Below are 20,628 nucleotides of genomic sequence, written 5' to 3' on the forward strand. Positions count from 1 at the left end.
CGTGTGGTGGCAAGGACTGAAATTGGAAGTGCAGAGGAGGGCCCCACAAATGTCAAGGGCAGACTGAAGGATGAGTGAGGCCTGGAAGAAAGTAGAGAAATTTTATCCACCAAATTAAAACTGTATTTTTAAACCCCTGATGTGCTCACACGCTCAGCCCATTTCTGTTGATGATTAACCACTTCACCATTTCCCCATTTAGTTGTTTCCTAAAGTAAGGAGACAGATGTGTCAACTCGTAAAGCCCCTTGTCCTCCTTATGCAAGAAAGGAAACCCTGACTGAAACACAAAGCCACAGAACACATTAATATTATGAGGCCTTAGGGTCACAGTTCCTAAAAAACAGAAAAAGATTTGTTTTCCTTGAATCTTACCAACAAAATTCTCCTGGACTCAGAAGCTGATGAGAGAAGAAGAGAAAGAGAGAGAGAGAGAGAGAGAGAGAATGAATTCATCCCAACCATCTACATCACAAGGCACAGGTAAAATTTGCAACTCTCCCTTTCTCTCATAGATCTTTCTTTTGGGAAGAGGGGGTAAATATTTTGAGGGAAGGGACAATAGAAAAGTCTCCACCAGAGCAAAAGAAGGGAGACAGAGACAGAACACAAGAGAGGAAGCTGAGGCAGTGGTTAGAGACTGTATGCTCTACTGAGGATCGCTGGTCTGGATTCCAGGGAGAGCTGAATCAGACTGCTCTGCCCACCCTTTCCCTGTGTCATGTTGGGCAAGTCACCTCACTTCTCTGGAACCTACTTTCCCTGTCTGTAAAATGTGTATCTGGAGGGAGGGAGAGAGGAGCTACTAGAGGATGGCTCATGTTTTATCTGAATTGATTTACAAAGGGCTTGGGAAATGAGATATCGAAAAGAGGAAAGCAGGAGAGAGACAAGAAAAACAGAGAGGATAAAAGGGAGAAAAGGAAAGACCAAGATAGGAATAGAAGGGGAAAAACCTGGGAGACTTAGGAAGGAAAAATTGCCTATCTGTCTCAGTTCATGAATCTTAAGATTAGCAATGGCTTATTCTAGTGGTTCCAAAAGATGGTTTCCAGACCAATAGCTTCAGCAGCTTCTGGGAACTTGTTGGCTCCATACCATGTCTAATGAATTAACTCTAGAGGTGATGTGCCATCATCTGTGTTTCAACACACTGTTCAGATGATTCTGATGCATGCTGAAGTTTGAGAATTACTCCATATAGAACAGTGCAAGTGGAAGGAAATAAGTGGTTGAATAAGAATCTCTTTTGTATCTTGCTAGGGGAAGATTGACCGTGTTTGCATATTTCTCTCTACAGAGAAAGGATGCTTGTCTTCCCAAGTGCTCTTATGGACTGTTGCTGGGGTCTCCATGCTACTGCTCAGCACCTGTTTCATCACCAGATGTGTTGGTGAGTTCAAAAGGTCAAGTTTAATCTCCCTGGTGAATATTAGGGGTAAAATCTTTCTTGCCTGTGGGTTCTCTTCCCCCTCAAAGGGTATTTCTGTTCCACTTTCTTCCCTATTTATCTCCAGGTTATTGCTCAACTAGAACCCCAACTAGTACAGAACAGTTACCAAATTTCAGCGACCTCTGACACATTTTTCATGATAGACAGTTTTCGTCTCCTTGCTGGCCTTGAGTCTTCCCCTTTGTACTCGTATCATTAGGATAAACTTCTCTATGGGATCCTAGCCAGAGGCATGAAAAAATAGTTTTTTGGAAGAAGGGTAGGGAGGGTTGGCATAAGAGAGAGTGAAAACACATTTGTTTTCTCTGAGCCTTTGGACCTGAAATAATACATTCTTCTTCATAAGTCAGGAAAACCATGAAATGTGAATTCTTTGTTCTTTCTTGAGTAAGTAAATCTCGGTGACTTTCTGTGTAGAAGGACAAATAGAAAAAGAAGAAGAAGAAGGAAAGAAAAAGAAACCATGACGATTATTGGTACTTTTGTTATAAATACAAAATGATAAAATTTATTTTTTATCAAGAGTAATGAACATTAACTCTGCCCCTTTCCTTACAGTGACATATCGTGTCTTTCAACTCTGTGATGAGAATAAGTTCCAGCTACATGAGGCGTTCATGGACTTCTCCTGCTCCAGTGATGGATCGGGTATAATAGTCCTCAAATTTGAACATCAACATTTATATATCAACACTTTTTAAAAAATATTTTATTCATTTATTGCAGACAGACAGAGAGCACAAGCATGAACGTCGGGGAGGGGCAGAAGGAGAAGTAGACTCCCCCCTGAGCAGAGAGCCTGATGTGGAGCTTGGTCCCAGGACCCTGGGATCATGACCTGAGCCAAAGGCAGACGCTTAACCAACTGAACCAACCAGGGTCCCCTATATCAACACTTTTTTTTTTTTTTTTGGCTTCTAGACTGATTTGGGGACAAGTAAAGTAGTTGGATGATGTTTTGTTTTTCAAAAACAAGATGTAAAATCTTGCCCGTACTATATGAGAATGCTGAGGAATTGGTAAAAAGACAGTTCTAGAACTTTGGAAATGCAATTAGCATCAGGACAGGAAATCCTGGGGACATTATAGAAAACTTTTAGAGTAAATTTGAGGTATGTCTCAACAGAAAATCTAGAAGTGGAAGGTACTATCTCCAGGAATGAATTCTCTTTTCATTCCTCACTTGCTTCCGAATGAGGTAAAGGAGAAAAAAATATATAAAATAGGGAATTTAGAAATATCTCAGAAATAGACTCCCTATGCTCTTATATATATAATCTTGTTCCAAGTCTTACCAAAATGCTACATGATGCTCCTCTGGGTTAGGACACTCATGGAAACTTCTCTCCTCCTAGGTTCAGTCAAGAATTGCTGTCCATCAGACTGGGTACATTTTCAATCTAGCTGCTACTTCTTTTCTACTAACACCATGTCCTGGGCATCAAGTTTAAAAAACTGCTCCGACATGGGAGCTCATCTGGTTGTTATCAACACACAGGAGGAGCAGGTAGTTGGAGCACAGCCTCCTCCAGCGTCAATGTGACCTTCTTCACAGGATCTATCCCTTTCTCCATATGTGTATACAGTGTTTGGGCCACAATTACTATTTGTTAAATGAATGTATTGAAATGCATGTCATTCCTACTATTTCTGTAAGTCGATACTCTATTTTCATCACTAGAAGAGCCTTAAAAAAGGGGGAATTTCCTTTAAAACAAAGGGGGGGGGAATTTCCATGCTCAGTTTCTTTATTAGGAAGACAGGGGGAAAAGGGGGCTGGGAGTTCATTTTAGAATGGCTATTATGTTGATGAACATATCATATGATTTTGTCAGATATGCAGAGATATGTCCACTATCTTTAAGCTATGATTAATAATGTTTCACGCTGGATATACACAATAGATTTTGCTACAAATAACAGTAGATAAACTTTGAATGAGTTATTGAGAACCTCCTTCTCTGTTAAAGGTTTGATTCGATGGTATGTATATTTTTACCACAACGAAAAGAATCGGATCATCCTCCATGATCCTACAATTTCAGAGCCACTTATCTATCATCTGTAGTCTCTGTCCTACTTTATTTCTCTTAATAACAATTACCCTCAACACTTGTTCAAAATTGAAATAATTGATCTTTTTTTATTGTGTTGCTTCCATAGGAATTCCTTTTCTTTGCGAAACCTAAAAGGAGAGAGTTCTATATTGGACTGACAGACCAGGTGACCGAGGGTCAGTGGCAATGGGTAGACGGAACACCTTTCTCAGAATCTCTGAGGTAATTTCCTTCTTGCAGGAGAATTTTAACACTGTCTCCAATCCCAAAGTTAGACCATTGTTGAAGGGAGTTCTCAGAACCTCCTTCTGTTCCACGAGGTATCTTCAGGTCAACCCTTGGTGATAGGACGTGCAAGAAGGTAGACGAAAGCAACATGAAGAGCTAGTGCTCCCCCTTCCTGAGACTCTCTGAATAAATGGGAAATAACAGACAAAGAGAAGGAGAGGGTCAGAATTAAAGACTAATTCATTGGGAACGCAGCAGAGACAGAGTGAAATTCAGAGCTTTATGCCTCAAATTAGTAAATGAGACAAAAATAGTGATTGGAGAAAGTGGATTTACGGAGTGAGAGTGTGGAACTCCCTCAATAATGTCTCTTTTCTCCTTAATAATGACCTTACATCATTAGAGCACAGCACTTTGGAGCTTTCAAAGTTTTTATCTCATTCATTATTTCAGTTTACCGAAATTATACCTTGCTGACATACACTAATAGTATTAATGTTCACTCAGCATTTGAGGAAACTAAAGGTCAGGAAGGTTAAGGTCAGTTCTAAGAGTACAGCCCAGATGCACTGAGACTTTAGAAAGTTGCTTCACTATGGCACAGTAACGCCGCTGAAGTATGTACGTCAGTGAATACAAACTCAGTGTGGAAGAAGATGAGATTCGAGTGTGAAGGGAACAAATCCATGAGAATATCAATAGCTACTCATTACGGGTCGACAACCGTCAAGGAGCAGGACAGAATAGAGTCAGGAATATCCAGTTCAGCTTCACTCCTATAAACTCCATAACTTAGACAAATGGTTTAGCTTTTCTGGGATGCCTTTTCCTTATCAATAAAATGGAGATTATAGGGCACCTGGGTGGCTCAGTTGGTTAAGCTTCTGCCTTTGGCTCAGGTCATGATCTTGGGATCCTGGGGTCGGGCCCCAAGTGGGGCTCCCTGCTCAGTGGGGAGTCTGCTTCTCCCTCTCTCTCTCTCTGCCTGCCACTCCCCCTGCTTGTGCGCTTTCTCTCTCTCTCTGTCAAATAAATAAATAAAATCTTTTTTTAAATTAACAAATAAAATAAAATGGAGATGATAATGCCTAACTAACAAAACTGTTGTGAAATTATACAACACAAGTGTCATGTCACATAGTCGGTCACTTGGCTTCTTGTAGCTGGGATTTTAAATCTCCTGCATTATTTTCTTTCAGCTTCTGGGATGTCGGGGAGCCCAATAATATAGTGACAGTGGAGGACTGTGCCACCATCCGAGACTCTTCGAATCCCAAGAAAAATTGGAATGATGTGCCCTGTTTCTTCAATATGTTTCGGGTTTGTGAAATGCCAGAAATAAATGTTTAAAGCAACAAAAAAATTATCTAAGAGCAGAAAGCACAACTTAAATGCATAAATACGGAGACACAAGAGCATGAACACAACTGCACCCTGAGAGAAGTGTGTACCGCACTTGATGAGGACTCCACAGGGGCTTCAGGGGGACTTTGCTCCTTTCACTACCAATAAAAATAAGTCGTTTTGAATGTTATAATTTGTGATGCTGACTGACGCGCATCTGTCTCCATATTAGTCTCAGGACTTCTCAAAACTTACCTATCAGTTCTCGAACAAATGCCGGGAAAAGTATGCTCCTTTGGGCACATTTGCTTTATTTGTGAATACTGATGTGAAAATAGAGGGACATAAAGCAAGTACAGAGCCCAGCAAGAAGAGGATTTTCAAAGTGACTTTGAACAATCCTCTGAATTTAGGCTCTGATCAATTCTTCTTCTTCCTGGCTCCTGAAAAGTCTGCCTTGCTTTCTTGATTGCATACCATTTTTACCCCTCCCCGAGCAGGTATCCTCGCTATGGTTTCCTGTACAATGAGTAAGAAACTCCCTCAAGTCATGAAACTTATTCTTGCTCCAAAGACATGTGGACTTCCTGGGTAAAGGCCTTGATTGCCCCTTGCTAGGAAAAGGCCATGCTAAGCTTCAGCTCCAAACAATTATTCAGTCCGTTCACCCCAAGAACTCTCTTTTCTCTTTATTCTCTTCCCCTGAATAACTGAATCTCACCTGAGGTTATGGCTATTGCTCAGCTAGGGTCCAACAGCCGAGTTGTTCGAAGAGAACATTGAGCTTGACAATTTCCTATCTCCAGCCTACCCACTACTTGCATGATAAGGTTATTCAAGAATATTTAGATAATATAGCACCTTTAATAACCCTGGCTCTCCCACACAGCACCATAAAGAGACCCTCAAAATTCGTACATTGGAATGAATGTGGAATTATGAAATGGGAAAATTCAACTGAATAAGTGAATAGAATATATTCTCTTTCCTTACAAAGGTTTATTCCTCTTAGGTATAAGGGACCACATGCTGTTTTGAAACCAATACGCCTTTAAACTGAAGGCCATTCAACCTAAAAGTAATCCAGTACATATATCTTCTATTTTCTAATTCCCTTTTTTCAAATTATAAACATCAGTGAAAGACATATGGAAATACTTTTGTTCACCATTATTTCTCTGTTGGCTATAATTGGTTGGCTATAATTTGATATTTTAAATTTTATTTCAATATTGAAAGATATATGAAAGTGTTAGTATGCATTATTTCACCATACATTTATAATTTGTTATGCAATTAACTTTGTCTTCAAAGTTTGTCAAGAAAAGAAACAATCGCTCAGGGTTTAGTGGTTAAAGATCAACAGAACCCAGGTTATTTATCTGGAATATTCTGAGCGGTAGATCATCTGGTTGAAACTATTTTAAAATATAATATTTTACAAGAGGACTTACAAAAATACTTAGGAACCAGAAAATCCAGAAAGTTCCAAAAAATAAAAGAGTAGGTAATCATCCATAGTTCCAAGAACGTAGTCCCGAAGTAAACCACTGTTAAGATGTAAATATTATCATTTGGGCCCCTAAATATTTTAAAGAAAAATCATTCTAATACATTTGGTGAAAATGATACATACTCATTATCAAAAATTTTTACTCGTATGTCATTATGAATATGTAAATATTATTCACAGCTGAATCTTGTACTGTATCATGATTATATACTATATTACATACTTAAACACATTTTGCTTTTCATATAGGTAATATTGGCAGCATTTTTTATTTATCTAGTTTTCTATGTACTGATTAATAATGCATCCCTTAACTCTACAGAATTGTACATCACCTCTCAATGAATTCAAATACATTCTATCAGTCCCATATTTTCATGAGGAAAAGAAATCCTCTTGGAACTGTCTTCCTTTTCTGATCTGAACAGGGATTGTTCTCATGGTTTCTTTCACAGCCATTATTTTGCTGATTTTTATTATATAAAGGAAATATTTTGTCACTTAAAGGTTATTTCAGATTATGATATACCAATATAATGAAACACTACTTAGTTATATGGAACAAGGTACAAAACATTCCCCAAACTATATTTTTAAGTAAAAAATGCAAGATGAGGGGCGCCTGGGTGGCACAGCGGTTAAGCGTCTGCCTTCGGCTCAGGGCGTGATCCCGGTGTTCTGGGATCGAGCCCCACATCAGGCTCCTCCGCTATGAGCCTGCTTCTTCCTCTCCCACTCCCCCTGCTTGTGTTCCCTCTCTCGCTGGCTGTCTCTATCTCTGTCAAATAAATAAATAAAATCTTTAAAAAAAAAAAAGGCAAAGGAAAAGGAAATGTGACATTCTGTGATAAAGACATCATCAGGGTCCCTGACTTCTTTTACAGTGCCATCATGGACTGAATGTTTGTGTCCCCCACCCATGCTGGCACTGTGATCTCAAACATTCCAGCCTCTAGAATTGTGAGATATAAATCCCTGTTGTTTAAGCCACTAATCTACAGTATTTTGTTACAGCAGCCTGAGATCACAAAAACAAGTATCTAGCAGCTTGGAGATCCTTCTTAAATTCTAACTTCCAAAATATGGCCCTTTACCTGCCTTCTTCCTTAAGCTACAATATTACTTTGTTTATATACATATACATACACACACACACACACACACACACATATATATACAAACATAAATATATTTAGTGATCTTGAATGAAATACTACTTTGCTATGTTAAGTTGGAAGTGGGAAGAAGTGCCCCTCCTCCTCCTCTCTCTCACCTCCTCTCCCTCTCTCAAATAAATAAATAAATCTTTAAAAAAAAAAACTTTTAAAGGGTTTGTCATAACTGGGGCTAAAATAGTGGCATACCACTACCAGTTGGAATACCCCGCGTTTGAATCTTAAGAGCTAAAAATCTGAGCAGAGGAAAACAATGACTAAGAGATTGCATCATTTGAGCCATTCTGTTCGATATATAATCGATGCACACCAATTGAAAAGGAAATACTCTGATATACTAAAAAGAAAGCAAAGTTAATGAAAAGATTGTCACAGAAAAGATGATTCCTGCCACCATACCACACAGAAACACATTATCTTTTTTTATTATTATTATGATATGTTAGTCACCATACAGTACATCATTAGTTTTTGATGTAGGGTTCCATGATTCATTGTTTGTGTATAACACCCAGTGCTCCATGCAATACGTGCCCTCCTTAATACCCACCACCAGGCTAGCCCATTCTCCACCCCTTCCCCTCTAAAACACTCAGTTTGTTTCCCGGAGTCTATAGTCTCTCGTGGCAGAAACACATTATCTTGAATGAATAGAACAAAAATAAATAAGCCAATCATAACTGAAAATGTTCTATTTTCTCAGAAGGTTTTCTCTGTTTCAACGATGCAGGTGCATTCTTTCCTAGTCTATTTGGTTCTTCGTTGCCATCCCCATCACAAGGACTCCTTTGGAGGTTTCTAGTTGAATGCTGTTCCAGGTAATTTACAAATCCTTTTTGTCTCAAAGTTACAAGGAAAATCATTCCAGGCCCATTTGTCTTGAACATTAACGAGGACAACACAATTTTCTTCCTGATTGTTGGGTTCACCCTCATGCCCTAATCTGAAATGAAAGAAAAAATATATATATATTTATATATTTAAGAGGAAAATAGCAGTTGGACTGGAAGGCTCTCCAGTGTGTGTGTGTGTGTGTGTGTGACTGTGTGTGTGTGGGGGTCAGGGGACATGCAGAGAAAATGCCTCTGGTGAAAAATTTAGAGCTGCATTGTCTAATAGAAGTATCATAGTATATTGGTATAGAGGTTACTCAACACATAGAATTATTCTGAGTAAGCATTTCTACAACAGTATACTCCAGCCCAAATGAATTCTGCTTGGTATCTTCTCACCTTTGCCTATAAAGCTCTTTCACCCCAGTCAACATACTCACAAATTATGTGGGTTAAATGGTGTCTTGTCCACCAACGACCACCGGCCTTCATGGTTCTCATCTATATGTCCCAGGAAATACGAAAATCGTCTATCCAAAAATTGAATAATAAAGTTCTGCATAAAAATGTAAATTTTTATAAGTATATTTGCATTTATCATTTAATAGCTATTATGTTAGGAAAAGAGAGAAAAGGTCAGATAGGTTACTAGCTAAGCACAAAAGCGTTGTCATCGGACAGATCTGCTTTCAAATCCTGCCTCTGCCATTTATTGTGAAATGTTAGTAAGTACTCTAATGTCACCAAACCCAAGATTTCTCATCTCCAAAAGGACAACTCTACTACTTCACAGATAAGATCATACTTGCAAATCACTTAACACAATGTTTAATAGGATCAGATTTTTAAAAAACTTTTGTTTTTAAAATTGTCTTCTTTGATTGTGTGTGTATTAAATTAAGTTCCATTTTTTTCAAAGAGTTGATGAACCTGTAGATATCAAAGCCATGGGAACAGAATCCTCCGAGAAACCCCCCTAAGAAAAGAGTAGAATATGAGTTATGGTACATGTATGGAAGTATATTATATGAGGAAATACATTTGTTTTTAAAGAACTGATTTATGGTGCCCTGGGTGTTATATGCAAATAATGAATCATGGAACATTACAACAAAAACTAAGGATATACTGTATGGTGACTAACATAACATAAAAAAAACTATTATAATTAAAAAAAAGAACTGATTTAAACTTTGGAAATTTTTTTAGTTAGAATTACAACCATACAGGGGCGCCTGGGTGGCACAGCGGTTAAGTGTCTGCCTTTGGCTCAGGGCGTGATCCCGGCGTTCTGGGATCGAGCCCCACATCAGGCTCCTCCGCTATGAGCCTGCTTCTTCCTCTCCCACTCCCCCTGCTGGCTGTTCCCTCTCTCGCTGGCTGTCTCTATCTCTGTCAAATAAATAAATAAAATCTTTAAAAAAAAAAAAAAGAATTACAACCATACAACTTAATTATTTTTCCTATGCTTTCTCCTGAGAAGCTGTTTCAGTCCTGCTTAACCATTCATTTATTCAGTTACTCACCAAACATTTATCAAGACCTATCCAGTGTGCCTAGCACTGTGCAGGACTTCAGAGATGCAAAGATTAGGAGAGCACGGCTACAGCCCTCTACAAGGTAGAGTCATTGATAGAGATGGGGCAGTGAACAGATTACATCAGTACAGTGATATAAATGCCATGATCACACAGTGCGCAAAGTACCACAGGAGTATGTCCAAATTAGAACAGGGAGGATGGAGTAGGCAAGATGGTCAGGGTAGTTTTCTGGAGGAAATAACACGTGAATCAAATCTGGAAAGACCAGAAGTTGGCCAGATGAAGAAAAATGAGGGAGGAAGACAAAACAGGTGAAACAAAGCACAGAGGTGGAACAGAGAAATTCCTCTTTCTCTGCAAAAATTTCTCTGCAAAGAGATTCAAACCAGCAGAGAGAAGGATGGGAGCCTCCCAACATACCAGCTCAGCTTCTGTGCTGATGGTGGCCAGATGAGCCCCCATGCTGGTGCAGTTCCTTTCACTCTCACCCCATGTCTTGTTGTCATTAAGAGGAAAATAGCAGTTGGACTGGAAGGCTCTCCAGCCAAAAGGACAGCAATTCCAGGTGCTCCCTCATGAGAAAATTGAAATGAAAATCAGTTACAAAGGAGCATTTCATCTGTAACAGATTGCATAGCTATTCTGCTAACTATCCAGTTAATATTTTTTGGAAATAACACCAGGGTTACCAAAATAATTCTGTTCCCCCTTTTAAAAAATCCTGAAAATTACATTTCTAAATGTTTCTGAGCAAAAGTACCTGAATCGCATGATGACTATACGAAAATTACAAGATATTCTCTTAGAAAACAACATTATTCTTCAATGTCCTTGCATGTATTTACATCCATATTTGAAGTGCTTCCAGAACAAAGTCTTTTACAAGAAATTTTATCTAACGGGGTAGGGAACCTACTAGAATTCTCAAGCATTTCTGCATCCTCCCAAAGGATGGGGGGTTTTACAAATTCCAGCAGAATAAAAGAGACAAAGTCACTCAGCAGAGGAAACAATCCTTAAGATATGTCTGAATCGAAAGAAAATGGAATTAAATTAATGTTATGTTTTGGATGCCAAAAACGGATCCTAAATGTGGTGTTATTCAACTGATTACAGTCACAAGAAATCTATTTCTGTTTATTGATGTTCCCTCTTGCACCAGATACTCCTGTTGTTTTAATCTCTCCTGGTTTACTACTGATTACTTTAAATCAAATTATGAACCTGAATGGAAATGGAAGTAAGAAAGAAATTCTCCTATGCCTTTTTCTATCTACCTTTCGATTTTGATTTCTCTCTGGTGCATGTCAGCTTCGTGTGGTACTCTGGTAACTTGAACACCGTCATGTCTGTGCTGCAGCGTAGAAAGTTGCGATGAGTCACTGTCAAAGGCAAAAAGAGTTAGTTTTCGTTTCCTATATAACCACTTAATTAGGGAAATGGGAGCTGGTCACTCCAGTCCTTCTCTTCCCCTAAGAGTTAAGGTAACTATCCCCTATTCTCACTACCTAGTTCAGCTCCAGGTGAATAAGTTGAAAGGAATTGTCAAAAATTAATACTTTTATTATCATATCCATTTTGTGCTTTATGGGAGTAATTCTGCAAACCTTTATGTGTATACCCTTTTAAGCATATTTTTCTATCAGAATCTGTGTTAGACTGGAGATTTGTAGTGAACACTGGGTTAGTTCTGCCAAGTTTTACGAACCATATACATTTATTTATCTTTTAAATATTTTTACTACAAGGGGAACCTGGGTGGCTCAGTCAGTTGAGCATCTAACTCTTGACTTTGGCTCAGGTCATGGTCTCAGCACTGCGAGATCAAACCCCACACTGGGCTCTGTGCTGGGCATGGAGCCTGATTGATTCTCTCTCTCTCTCTCTCTCCCTCTCTCTCTCTCCCCCATTGCCCCTTGCTCACCCTGTTCGCACACTCTGTCTCCCTTTCTCTCTCAAAAATACATACATACATACATAAATATTTTTACTTTGAAACATAACCAAGTGCAAAAAGTGAAAAACACAAATGTACAGTTTATCAAATTATTGTGAAGTGAACACTCCAGGTAACAACAATCTGGCTTAAGAAACACAATATTGCCAACACCCCAGGTGGCCCTCACGTCCCAAATACAACCCACTTCCTCTGTCTTAAAGGTGACTATGCCATGGCTTTTAAGGTAATCACTTTGTGCTTTGTTTCACGATTTTACCACTTGATAACATATCCGTAAACCATACAGATCAGATTTGCCTGCTTTTGAACTTTTTATAAATAAAGTGATAAAATATGCATTCTTTTGGTTCTGTCTTTTGCTCAGTGTTATTTCTGAAATTTATTTATATTGTTACATACAACTATAAGCCATTCATTTTTATTGCCATAAAGTGATCTATTGTCTTAATGCACTAAAATCTATTTATATATTCTTCTTCTAGTAGACATTTGCATTGCTTCCAGTGTTTGACTATTATGAGCTACAGCATTCTGGGCATTTTTGGCCATGAATCCTAGAGCACATGAGCATACATTTCTGTGGGCCATATGCCTAGGAGTGGAACTGCTGGTAATAGAATATACATATTGTCAACTATGATAATGGCAAAGTTTTCCAAAGTGGTTTTACTGCGTTATGCTCCCACTGGCAACAATTCATTGGAGGTCCAGTTGTGCCGCATCATCATCAATATTTAATAGTGCCAGACTTTTTAATTATTGCCATCCTGGTATGTATGCAATGGTATTTCATTGCGAGTTTGAATTTTCACTTCCCTGAAAACTAATGAGCTTGACATTTTTTATGTGTTCATTAAACATTTCAATTTTTCTTTTCTATGGTGCCTATTCAAAATTTTGCCCATTTTTCTGCTGTATTGTCAGGATTTTTTCCTATGGATTTGAAAGAATTGTTTATATATACTGTACAATAATTTTTTTTATCAATTATATGCATTACAAACACTTTCTCCTATGGCTGTTTTCTTTCTTGGTATTTTCGTTGCACACTAATTCTTACTTTAATATAGAATAATTGGTCAATATTTCCTTCATTGGCTAGCACATTTTATGACTTAAGAAATCATCCCCTGCCTTGAGGATATGAATATATTCTCCATTTATCTTCTAAAAAGCATTATTGATTTGCTTTTCACATTTTGGCCAATAATCCACGCCAGGTTGGTTTTGTACATGATATGAGACAGGAGACCAATTTCATTTTTTGAATAAGGATAATCAGTGGTCCTCTAGCACATTAATTGAACAAAATTGTCCTTTCCTATAACTGCAGTATCCCCTTCTGTTTTATATAAAGAGTTCATACATACAGGATCTGTAACTAAGCTCTCTATTCCTTTCCTCTGGTCTATATGTCTGTACTTGCACCTATACTATATTACTGTAATTATAATAACTTTACACAAGGTCTTGCTATTAGGAAGAACAAATCTTTCAACTGTTCTTCTTTCCAAAGCCAGACTACAGTCCATCTGAAAGTTGAGTTTTTGCTGGTTACTCTTTAGTGATAAGATACAGCCCTTTGTAATCTCAGTCAAAAATGGGGAATGATCTACTACAGCCACCAACCTTCGTATGTATAGAAAAGGGTTTAACTTCCATCTTTCATTCCCTGACACGAGACAGTACCATCAAAGAATAGAAGGGGAAAAATGTAGTTTTAAATTTTAAATTCAAGACCCTGAAAAGCAGTATGGATTGAAATGTTGCGGGGGTGGGGGGGAATCAAAGTAACAAAAGGCTTAGAGGAACCTTATGAAAGTTGTTGGGGGGAAATCCACAGAGTTCCATTTCTGCTAAGAACTTACCCAAACAATTTGCAATAAAACAAGCACTGAGCATTGAGATGAAAAAAACAGCAATGGCCCAAGGGATCAACTGGGAATGCTGGCCTCCTTCTAGGACAAAAGGAAAGATAAATACATTGTCTTCTCCGGCATAAGAAGTAGGGAAGATATTCTACTGAGAAGCAAGCCAAATATGAGATCATCCACAATATTTTAGATCTAGAGGAGAGCTTAAAGATTTCCTCCTGAATAAATCCGTGTTAGAGCTTACTGATAAAAACATACATACATAAAAATGTAAACTTTTTTTTGAATGGAAAGGCTTTTTATAAAGCCAATGGTTTTTTTTAATAAAACCAGAAACCAATACTTGCATGTGTATTATTAATAGTACAGATTCTAAATGATGGTGAATCTCTATGATGGAATTCTGCACAGTGAATCAAATAATCCTATATATCATATTGTTATGTAAAAAGGTGTGTTTCAGGGGTGCCTGGGTGGCACAGTCATTAAGCGTCTGCCTTCGGCTCAGGGCGTGATCCCGGCGTTATGGGATCGAGCCCCACATCAGGCTCCTCCGCTGGGAGCCTGCTTCTTCCTCTCCCACTCCCCCTGCTTGTGTTCCCTCTCTCGCTGGCTGTCTGTCTCTGTCAAATAAATAAATAAAATCTTTAAAAAAAAAAAAGGTGTGTTTCAGGACCAGTGTACATTGTGGTCCCATTGAAGTTTGCCATGCTGGAGTGATGAGGTGAACCAAAACATTAATTTTAAAATTATATATTTCTGCATTTGTTCTATTTCTCAAGAATATTGTTCAATATTCTTGTAATACAAATATATTGTGACCCTTAAGTACAGAATAAAATGGGATAAAGTCAGAGCCTCAGGTAAACTGTGAGCCTTAGTCGATGTGTTTTGTCTATCTTCCTTCTGCTTCTTGCCTTTAAAAGAATCTTCCCAAATTATTCTCTTTCTTTCCATCTTATTTTTCTTTTGCATAATTTATCTCTTCTCTTGGCCCAATTTATGTTTCACAAAGTTCTCTTACCCAACATACTTGAATCTATGACCTTCCTCTTCACCAAAGTCATTGCCATTTCCTTTAACTCCTCCTTGCAATCATCCTCAATCTTCACAACTATAACTACCATTAATTTGTATTTTTAAATCTTAGTCATAATTACATTTGCCTCTTTAAAACTGAGAGGAGAGAATGTACTCACTTTTATTTTGAGGTTCTTCTTGTCTCATTGTAGGTTAACTCTCTTGCTGTCCAGTGGTTGGGAGAATGAGAAGCCTCTTCTATTTTTGCCCCAAGTGTGTATTTCTGTGGGTAAGGAGTATGTCCTCAGAAATACTTGAGATTGAACATTAATTTTACTTATTCTGGTAAGATCAGAAAGTTCCCTATATAAAAGACAAGTCAAAAGAAGAAGTCTTTTCAAAGACAAGTTTCCTTTGATTCACTCTGGTAGACAGAGCAAAGACAAAAGGAAATTGGGAAAGCAACACCCAAAAACAGCCAGTAGAAATTTCCATTAAGTATGTTGAGATCACTAGATTAGTGTGTCATGTGAAATTTCTCAATTTGTTTTTCTTCATTCAAACAAAAAGTTTAGCAATGCCCTAAAAGAATAATAATTATGCCTAATAAAAATTTAATAAATATTCCTTCATCTTTCTTTCTTCTTCTTTCTTTCTTTCTTTCTTTCTTTCTTTCTTTCTTTCTTTCTTTCTTCTTCTTCTTCTTCTTCTTCTTCTTCTTCTTCTTCTTCTTCTTCTTGATGTTATATTTTCGAAGGCAGTTACATGATTGAGGTAAATTCTGCCTTAAAAAGTCCTTTGAGCTGAGTAAGTTGTGTTGCAAGATGACAAGAGATAATGTAAAGCTTTTTGTTAAAATTTATTTATTTATTTATTTGAAAGAGAGAGAGCACAGAGGGAGAGTGAGAGGGAGAAGCAGACTCCCTGCTGAACAGAGAGCTCAATGTGGGGCTCGATCCCAGGACCCTGAGATCATGACCTGAGCCGAAGTCACACGCTTAACTGACTGAGCCAGGCACCCCTGAGCTAAAGCTTTTAATGTACACAATGTATGTATATTGTATGTAAAAGACACAGTAACTTTTGTTTTGGGGTTGAGAAAGGGATGGTAGAGCTGTTGATTAAATCCCCAAATCTTCCTAGATGAGAGAAAATAAACTGATTAAGGCAAAGGAAAAGGAAATGTAACATTCTGTGATAAAGACATCATCAGGGTCCCTGACTTCTTTTACAGTGCCATCATGGACTGAATGTTTGTGTCCCCCACCCATGCTGGCACTGTGATCTCAAACATTCCAGCCTCTAGAATTGTGAGATATAAATCCCTGTTGTTTAAGCCACTAATCTACAGTATTTTGTTACAGCAGCCTGAGATCACAAAAACAAGTATCTAGCAGCTTGGAGATCCTTCTTAAATTCTAACTTCCAAAATATGGCCCTTTACCTGCCTTCTTCCTTAAGCTACAATATTACTTTGTTTATATACATATACATACACACACACACACACACACACACACACATATATATACAAACATAAATATATTTAGTGATCTTGAATGAAATACTACTTTGCTATGTTAAGTTGGAAGTGGGAAGAAGTAAAATTATAAATTTGACAACACATATTTTTCAACACTGTCACAACCAAAAGTATTCCCACAGCAGCAATAGTACTTACCCACAAACTCTCAAAGCCACCCTAGAAACTACATCTTTGTCTAAAGTAATATGTGTTCTTTATTAAAAGGATCTAGGAGTCTTAGAAGATATATAAATCCCACCTAGAACAGGAAAAAATAAACTACAGCTGGCATATTCTGTGTTCCCAGAAGACAAACATGATTTCAAACACATGAGAGAAACTCTGCTCTAGAAAGTTTCCTGAATCAAGTGAAAAGATGTGTCCAAGATACAGTTAAGATCACAAAAAGACAGGGGTGACCGGGTGGCTCAGTTGGCAAAGTAAGTGCCTGACTCTTGATTTCAGCTCGGGTCATGATCTCAGGGTTGTGGGACCAAGTCCCGCATTGGGCTCCATACTCAGCAGGGAGTCTGCTTGAGATTCTCTCTCTCCCTCTGTCGCACATGCTCTCTCTCTCTCTAAAATAAATAAATACATATTTAAAAAATAGCAATAGGGGAGCCTGGGTGGCACAGCGGTTAAGCATCTGCCTTCGGCTCAGGGCATGATCCCGGCGTTATGGGATCGAGCCCCACATCAAGCTCCTCTGCTATGAGCCTGCTTCTTCCTCTCCCACTCCCCCGGCTGTGTTCCCTCTCTCGCTGGCTGTCTCTATCTCTGTCAAATAAATAAATAAAAATCTTAAAAAAAAATAGCTATAGCTTCAACAACTTCTTAATGGATGGAGACACAATAAAAATGTAAATATTGACATCAAAAATGTACAAAGAGGGAGAGTAAAAAATGGAGTTTTGGCATGCAAACAAAGTTAAATTGTTATCAGCATAAAATAGACTGTTATATCTACAAGAAGTTTTATGTAAACCTCATGGGAATCACAAAGTAAAAATCAAATAGATACACTAAGATAAAGAGAAAGGAAACAAAGCATACCACTACAGAAAATCATTGATTGCAAAGGAAGGCATAAAGAAAGGGGGAAAAAAAAGGGAACCATGAAACACCAGAAAATAATTAATAAGATGGCATTAGCAAGTTCTTGCCTATCAATAATTACTCTAATTGTTAATGGATAGAATTCTCTAACCAAAGGCATAGAGTGGGTGGATGGTTAAAAGAACAAGATCAACTATACACTGACTACGAGACACTCACCTCAGCTCTAAACATATACAGAGATTCAAAGTGAAGGGATAGCAAAAGATACTCTATGCAAGCAAAAACAAAAAAGTATCTATCCTAAAATAAGACAAAATAAACTTTAAGCCCAAAATGGTAACAGAAACAAAGATAGCTATTATGTAATGGTAAAAGGTCAATACAAGAGGATAAAACAAATATATATGCACACAACATCAGAGCATCTATAATATTTCAAGAAAATATAAACAGACCTAAAGAGAGAAATAGAAAATAATACGATAATAGTAGGGGATCTCAATTCCTCGCTTTCAACAACAGCTAGATCACTGAGACAGAAAATCAATAAGGAAATAATGGACTTGAAACAAACTTTAGACCAAATGAAGCCAACAGACACATCCAAATCATTCCATCCAACAGCAGTAGAATATACATTCTTCTCAAGTGCAGATGGAATATTTTTCAGGATAGATCACATGATAGTCACAAAACAAGTTAAGCAAATTCAAGAAGACTGAAATCATACAAAGTATCTTTTCCAAGCACAATGAAACTAATAATCAATAACAAGAGGAAATCTGGGAGAAAACGTAAATATGCGGAGACTAAACAACACGATCCTGAATGGGTCAACAAAGAAGTCAAAAGGGAGGGGTGCCTGGGTGGCTTAGTTGGTTAAGTGTCTGACTCTTGATTTCAGCTCAGGTCATGATCTCAGGCTTAGGAGATTGAGCCTGGTGTCAGGTCCAAGCTGGGAGTGGAACCTGCTTAAGATTCTTTCTCTCCCTCTCCCTCTGCCCACCTACCCAACAAGTTGCATGCACACGTGTGTGCATGCGCTTTCTCTCTCTCTCTGAAAGAAAGAAAGAAACAAAGAAAGAAAGAAAGAAAAAGTATCTTTAAACAAATGAAAATGAGAGCACAATGTATCAAAACTTATGGGAGACTGCAAAGGCAGTTCTTTTTTTAAAGATTTTATTTATTTGTTTCAGAGAGAGTGAGAGAGAGAGAGAGAGCACTTGCAGGGGGAGGGGCAGAGGGAGAAGCAGAATCCCCACTGAGCAGGGAGTCCAATGTGGGGCTCAATTCCTGGATCCTGGGATCATGACCTGAGCCAAAGGTAGACACTCAACCGACTGAGCCACCCAGGTGCCGCTAAAGGCAGTTCTAGGAGGGAAGTTTATAGTGATTCCAGTCTACCTCAAGAAACAAAAAATAGCTCAAACACCTCACTTTGCACCTCGAGGAACTAGTAAAAGAACAAACCAAGCCCAAATTAGCAAAAAGGAAGTAACAAAGACCAGATAAATACATGAAATAAAGACTGAGCAGGGACACCTGGGGGACTCAGTTAGTTAAGTCTGACTCTTGATTCAGCTCAGGTCTTGATCTCAGGGTTGTGAGTTTGAGCCCCACTTAGGCTCCATGACCAAAAATATAAAAGATCATTGAAACTGAGAGCTGACATTTTTAGAAGATTTTAAAAAATTGACAAACTTTTAGCTAGAGTAACACAGAAATGCAGAAAGTACTCAAATAAATGAAACCAGAACTTAAAGAGGGGACACTATAGCTGATACCACAGAAATACAAAGGATCATTAGAGACTACTATGAAAAATTATACACCAACAGACTGAATAACCTGGAAGAAATAAATTCCTAGAAACATGGAATCCACAAAGATTGAAGCATGAAGAATTGGGAGCACCTGAGTAGCTCAGTCTGTTGGGCATCTGCCTTCAGCTCAAGTCATGATCCCAGGATCCTGGGATTGAGGCCCACATCAGGCTCCCTTCTCAGCAGGGAGCCTACTTCTCCCTCTCTCTGCCCCTCCCCTCTGCTCATGCGCTCTCTCAAATAAATAAAATCTTAAAAAAAAAAAAAAAGAAACATGAAGAAATAGAAAATCTGAACAGACCAATTTCAAATAAAGAGATTGAATCAGTAATCAAAAACCTCTCAACAAAAAGAAGCCAAGAACCAGATGGTTTCACTGGTGAATTCTTTCAAGCATTTAAAGAATTAATGGCAATCCTAAAACTTTCCCAAAAAACTGAAAAGAAGGAAATACTTCCAAACTCATTTTATGAGGATAGCATTAATCTGATACCACAGCCAGATAAAGATACTACAAGAAAAGAAAATTACAGACCATTATCCCTGATGAATATAGATACAAAATACTCAAAAAATATAGCAAACCAACTTCAACAGCACATTTTAATAATCATTCACCATGATTAAATGGGAATAACACCTGGGATATAAGGATGGTTCAACATATGTAAATCAATAAATGTAATATACCATATTAATAGGATAAAAGATAAAAATCATATGATCATCTCAATAGATGCAGAAAAAGCATTTGACAAAGTACAACATCCTTTTATGATAAAAATTCTCAAAAATTAAGTATAGAAGGAACATACCTCAACACAACAAAGGCATATATGACAAAACCACAGCTAACATCATACTCAATGGTGAATAGGTAAAAGTTATTTCTCTAAGATCAGAAACGAGACAAAGGTGCCTACTTTCACCACTCCTATTCGGCATAGCACTAGAAGTCTTAGCCAGAGCAACCAGGGAAGAAAAAGAAATCAAAGGCATCCAAACAGAAAAGGAAGAAGTAAAATTGCTTTTGTTTGCATATATGATCCCACATACAAAAAATCCTAAGAACTCCATCAAAAAACTTCTAGAACTAATCAACGTATTCAATAAAGTTGCAGGATACAATTATCATACAGAAAATCATTTTGTTTCTATAGACCACCAACAAAACATGTGAAAAAGAAATAAAGAAAACAATTCCATTCACAATAGCATCAAAA

At 37.9% G+C, this 20,628-nt stretch overlaps 2 protein-coding genes across 3 annotated transcripts; one reads left to right on the forward strand and one right to left on the reverse strand.

Annotated features, from left to right (window-relative positions):
* The first annotated feature begins 217 nt into the window (after positions 1 to 217).
* Positions 218 to 5,275, forward strand: CLEC4E (C-type lectin domain family 4 member E). Its single transcript, XM_045781193.2, has 6 exons — positions 218 to 483; positions 1,301 to 1,393; positions 2,012 to 2,101; positions 2,809 to 2,960; positions 3,617 to 3,732; positions 4,938 to 5,275. Exons 1-6 carry the CDS (start codon positions 405 to 407, stop codon positions 5,086 to 5,088), a joined length of 681 nt encoding a protein of 226 aa, XP_045637149.2. The 5' UTR covers positions 218 to 404; the 3' UTR covers positions 5,089 to 5,275.
* A 2,902-nt stretch (positions 5,276 to 8,177) lies between these two features.
* CLEC4D (C-type lectin domain family 4 member D) lies at positions 8,178 to 15,427 on the reverse strand. 2 transcript variants are annotated; one of them, XM_045781327.2, is made up of 6 exons: positions 15,178 to 15,427; positions 13,973 to 14,059; positions 11,422 to 11,526; positions 10,565 to 10,716; positions 9,044 to 9,159; positions 8,178 to 8,713 (listed from the first exon to the last, which is right to left on the reverse strand). In XM_045781327.2, the coding sequence occupies exons 1-6, from the start codon at positions 15,203 to 15,205 to the stop codon at positions 8,569 to 8,571; spliced, it is 633 nt and encodes a 210-aa protein (XP_045637283.1). In that variant the 5' UTR covers positions 15,206 to 15,427; the 3' UTR covers positions 8,178 to 8,568. The 2 variants fall into 2 exon arrangements, with proteins under 2 accessions (XP_045637283.1, XP_045637282.1); XM_045781326.2 differs by having other exon boundaries at positions 13,973 to 14,062.
* Positions 15,428 to 20,628: the final 5,201 nt, after the last annotated feature.

This window comes from Ursus americanus, chromosome 25, assembly GCF_024610735.1.
Source record: "Ursus americanus isolate L20-20 chromosome 25, mUrsAme1.1.p, whole genome shotgun sequence".
Classification (NCBI taxonomy): domain Eukaryota; kingdom Metazoa; phylum Chordata; class Mammalia; order Carnivora; family Ursidae; genus Ursus; species Ursus americanus.

What these genes read in the sequence shown, in the direction of transcription:
- CLEC4E (XM_045781193.2), top strand. Translation starts at nt 405, where the DNA reads ATGAGAGAAGAAGAGAAAGAGAGAGAGAGAGAGAGAGAGAGAATGAAT. An exon ending in TTTCATCACCAGATGTGTTG is followed by an intron (nt 1,394 to 2,011) that starts GTGAGTTCAAAA and finishes CTTTCCTTACAG; the next exon opens with TGACATATCGTGTCTTTCAA. An exon ending in CCTTTCTCAGAATCTCTGAG is followed by an intron (nt 3,733 to 4,937) that starts GTAATTTCCTTC and finishes ATTTTCTTTCAG; the next exon opens with CTTCTGGGATGTCGGGGAGC.
- CLEC4D (XM_045781326.2), bottom strand. Translation starts at nt 15,205, where the DNA reads ATGAGACAAGAAGAACCTCAAAATAAAA. An exon ending in AGAGAAATCAAAATCGAAAG is followed by an intron (nt 10,717 to 11,421) that starts GTAGATAGAAAA and finishes TTTTCTCATGAG; the next exon opens with GGAGCACCTGGAATTGCTGT. An exon ending in TCAGCACAGAAGCTGAGCTG is followed by an intron (nt 9,160 to 10,564) that starts GTATGTTGGGAG and finishes ATTTTTATGCAG; the next exon opens with AACTTTATTATTCAATTTTT.